Source organism: Chanodichthys erythropterus, chromosome 18 (genome assembly GCF_024489055.1).
Source record: "Chanodichthys erythropterus isolate Z2021 chromosome 18, ASM2448905v1, whole genome shotgun sequence".
In the NCBI taxonomy this organism is placed as follows: domain Eukaryota; kingdom Metazoa; phylum Chordata; class Actinopteri; order Cypriniformes; family Xenocyprididae; genus Chanodichthys; species Chanodichthys erythropterus.
In genome coordinates this window covers 15,725,479-15,729,835 of record NC_090238.1, presented here as the reverse complement: position 1 = coordinate 15,729,835, position 4,357 = coordinate 15,725,479, and the positions used below count along the sequence as shown (strand labels likewise).

At 38.5% G+C, this 4,357-nt stretch overlaps 1 protein-coding gene across 1 annotated transcript; it reads right to left on the bottom strand.

Annotated features, from left to right (window-relative positions):
- Nucleotides 1–218: 218 nt before the first annotated feature.
- On the bottom strand, nucleotides 219–3,191 carry LOC137006261 (uncharacterized). The gene is made up of 6 exons (XM_067366896.1): nucleotides 3,129–3,191; nucleotides 2,879–3,046; nucleotides 2,188–2,795; nucleotides 1,604–1,803; nucleotides 1,281–1,440; nucleotides 219–379 (listed from the first exon to the last, which is right to left on the bottom strand). The coding sequence occupies exons 2-6, from the start codon at nucleotides 2,914–2,916 to the stop codon at nucleotides 219–221; spliced, it is 1,167 nt and encodes a 388-aa protein (XP_067222997.1). The 5' UTR covers nucleotides 2,917–3,046; nucleotides 3,129–3,191.
- Between the last annotated feature and the right edge of the window lie 1,166 nt (nucleotides 3,192–4,357).

The following is a 4,357-nucleotide window of genomic DNA, read 5'->3' as shown; positions in this document are numbered from 1 at the left end:
ACAATTCGTCAACATCTGATTCAGTTCATGAACAAGCAGCACTGTGTACACAATTCTTCAACATCTGATTCAGTTCATGAACAAGCAGCACTGTGTACACAATTCTTCAACATCTGATTCAGTTAATGAACAAGCAGCACTGTGTACACAACTCTTCAACTTATGATTCAGTTTATGAACAAGCGGCACTGGACACAACTCTTGAAAATCCAAACAAGTCACAGATCCGTTAACCTGTTGTACTCTCCTGACACTCTTTTCTCTTCATCCTCTCTCCTGCCACCATCCCTATCTGGGGCCAGATATAGCCATCTTTTGATGGTGGAATCAATGTCCTTTTCTGTGGCCGCAGACGTCAGACGGTTACGCCTCACAGCCGCTGAAACATACATGTAAACATGGTTTGAAATCAGCTCCTGTATCAAAAGCTAATGTGGCTATTGAATTTTAAAGGAGAAATACATTAAAACTGAACCCAGAACCTATTTACAGACATTCAGTTACATCTACACATAGAGAATGTAAATTAATGCAGATCAGTTTAGTAATGAGCTGGCACCATCATCCGACCAGGTTAAGTACAGATATACAATACAGATATACTTTTCAAAAAATCTTGGCCTTAGTGCAATGCTATGATAGTTTCAATACCATTTGTTCAGCAGAAAATAATAAGGACAATATGAATCATGTGAACTAGTCATGTATGTCTACACTTTCGATTTAAACTGGTCTTTGCATGTATACACCAGAATGTCCCGGGTTCAGTTTTAGTGGAATTGTCAGTTACACTATGTTTTATGGTTTCCTTGTTACACAGTGTAATTGTTAATTTAAGAACAGTGTAATATAATTGAAGTACTTACTATAGTTAGCATTAGGGTTTGGTTTAAAGTTACTGCATGCAACTATTCATAAGTAACTGTTATTATTACTCTAAGTACATGTAACATGCAGCAAGGACACTGTAAAATAAAAAATAACACTTGTGTTTCCTCTCCTCTCCCCTGCTCACCACCTCTTATCACTACCTCCTCCCTTCTCTGCATAACTTCATTTTGTCCCCTCCTCTCATCTTTTTCCCTCATCCCTCAATTTCTCCACTCTATCCTTTTCCTCTGCCCTTTTTTCTCCCTCCCTCTTTAAATCCCTTCTCTCACATTTCCTCATATAGTTCTCCTCTCTCTTCCTCTACTCCCCTTGTAACCTTAATTATCAATTTAAATAAATTTAGATTTTTAAACACTTAAAGCACTCTTATGGCATAAAGTACAACTTACCAATCACAACATCCCTTAAACGTAAGCGCTGGAAACCAATTTTTCCATTTATTCCTCTCATGTTGATTTTTTGCGCCAAAGAGTTAGTAATCAGGCCCTGCATAATCCTCCAAATGCACTCGTGGACGTCCACCCCACCTTTGAGAGCCAGCGTGTTTACCTGAAATCACCATGAATTATTTTTTTAAGCAATGGTTTAATCAATTATAAATCTGTCCCCACATTTAACAGGGTAAGTGCCACCACAAATAGAGTGCATGTCTGTGGAAAACACTGAAGATAGTAACCTCAGTTTTAGGAAATGTGATGATTTGCCAACATACCAACTGTTTCTGGAGGTCAGGATTACTATGTAGTTGTTCCTCCATTTCCTGAAGAGAACTGACATCTTTAAGTGGCAACAAATTTCGATCCAGGACTGTCTCTGTCTCATCAGCCGATTTCATACTCTGCAGGGTCTTGAAGATGATTCGCAGTTGGTCCATCATCATTTCCTGTTTTGTTAATATATTACGCAGGAGGGCTGGGAAGAAAACAAGAAAGACAAATATAAGTTTTCAGTCACTTAATTAGGTAAACACTGACCATTTGCTTGTCCAAACCAAAACTGTATTCCAATGCAAGTCAAATTTGCAAGTTAACATGCCAAACGACTAAAATTGTGGATTAATCACCATTGGGACTATTCTTTATCATCACAAATTACAACATCTCAACAAAACATTCTTGAGATATGAATTTTTGGAAGTTGATGGCACAAACATACGTTCATCTAAGTTTTAACTTGTAGTCATTTTTTGTATAAGAAAGAGTGTAAAAAACAATATGAAGTACAAATAGTAATTTGCCAGAGGAAAAAAAAATTACGAAAAACAAACATAACTATAATAAATATTAATATACTCACATGTTTGCAAACTAGATGTCTGCTCCCTGGTCTGGTGTGGCTCAATATGCTTTGATGGGACTAGAGAAGGTGCAGCATGGCTTGGTCTATGGCTCTCAGAGCTGGCATGACTTGATCTACCAGTCTCAGTGCTGATGCTGCTTGATGTGTGGATCTCACTGCTGACATGCCTTAATGGACGAATCTCAGAACTGATGTGCCTCGATGTACAGCGCTCAGTGATAATGTGCCTGCTATGGTCTCTTGGGTTGTGCTCAGGACTGCTATGGCCTCTTGGGTAGAGGTCAGGAGTGCTGTGGCCTCTTGGGTTGTGCTCAGGACTGCTATGGCCTCTTGGGTAGAGGTCAGGAGTGCTGTCATCACTTGAGTAAAGCTCAGGAGTGCAGTAGCCTCTTCGATGGAGGTCAGGAGTGCTGTGGTCTTTTGGGTGGAGGTCAGCAGCACTGTGGCCTTTTGGGTGGACCTGAGGAGTGCTGTGGTCTTTTGGGTGGATGTCAGCAGTGCTGTGGTCTTTTGGGTGGAGCTTGGGGCTGTTTTGCTTTCCTGGGTCTAATGCAGGAGTGGTGTGCTGCCTACTGATCTTTGGAGCACTGGGCAATGAATACTTTCTGCTCAAATGTACAAAATATGTTAGTCCTTTATCTGCTGTGATAAAGTGTATAAAATTTTTAAAAATACTGAAGCTTCCTACCCTTTTCTTGACATTGTTCCTTCCAGGGTGCCTTCCATGTCATCATAGTGACATTCAGGAACACCGTGGCCTCTTTGGTGAAGCTTGGGGATGTTTTGCTTTACTGGTTCTAATGCAGGACTTTTGTGCTGTCTGACGATCTTTGGAGCATTGGGCAATGGATACTTTCTGCTTAGAAGTACAACAGATCTTAGCACTTTATCTGGTATGATAAAATACACTATAATTTAAAATAGCAGTAGGTTCTTACCCTTTTTTTGATTTTTTTTTCTTTCACAGTGCTTTCCATCTCATCATCATCATCCTCTCCGGGGAAAAATTGTTTTTAGGTCTAAGAACATATATCATCATTTCAAGATATGCAATTATTAGTAAATGTTGTGCACCACCAATTAATAATAAAAAAACAAAAACAAAAAAAAAACAATGAAACACATTCTTCCCCTACATTCTTCTTCTTTTAAATTTAATTGGTGAGTTCCCTCCATCACTTCCAATGTCAGTGTGATCAACAGCTTGAGGAAGTTTCCGTCTAGCTTCATTGTAGTCATCTGGGAAAGTAAAAAAAAAAAAAAAAAAAAAAAAGCAATTTTAAGTAATACATAACACTAGTTCAGTTTGAAGAAAGAGGTGAATTAATGTAACTTACGTGATGTGTAAATAATTCTGGCCTTATGGGGCTTCCATTCATCTCCAGGACATTCTTGTAATTTTACAGCTTTTGCTACATCAGTTTTATTTGGAGGCCACATGCACTCTCCATTTTTCATCCAAATGGAAGGTACAACTTCAACCTCATTGGTGTTGTCAAAAACAACTATGTGAAACATCTAATGAGAAAAAATTGAAACCACAGTAACATACTCTTTAGCCAACTGAAATGCTAAAACAAAAGGGCTATTTGTCTCAATGCAATAGTGGAACAACAACAAATCGGTTTTGGAATGGTAGTCTCACATACTTCTGGGGCTTATTTCTAACCATGAAACATTTGATGTTAGTAGAGAGGTTGGAAACAACATAAATTCCCAGCTCTCTTGAGTCAATAGGATATGTAAAGAAGTGTTCCACCTGTTTATATTCATTGGCCACAATGTACACTATTCCTTTATCCTCAACAATGTTCTGGACTAACAACAACTTTTTATCAATTTTGATGCAACAATCTCTCTCTTTGACCTTCACAACTACATCATCTGTAGCAAGCACTCTATATTGACGAACTTGTTGTGAGAAGCATTCTGGCACTGGCCCATCCATATGCTCATTTTCCAGTTTTTGAGTTGCCTCTTTAACATCAGAACTGTAGCTGTCATTTTCCATCTCTGATAATCTTCGTATCACCTGAGTCAAAGGATTAAGTGGACCTCGAACCAATTTTTTTAGTTTTCCTAAGAAATTTTCAAAGGGAAATGCTGATATAAGGTCTAAATTACCATGGACTTTGACATCATCACTGAGATGCACCAGACCATGAAT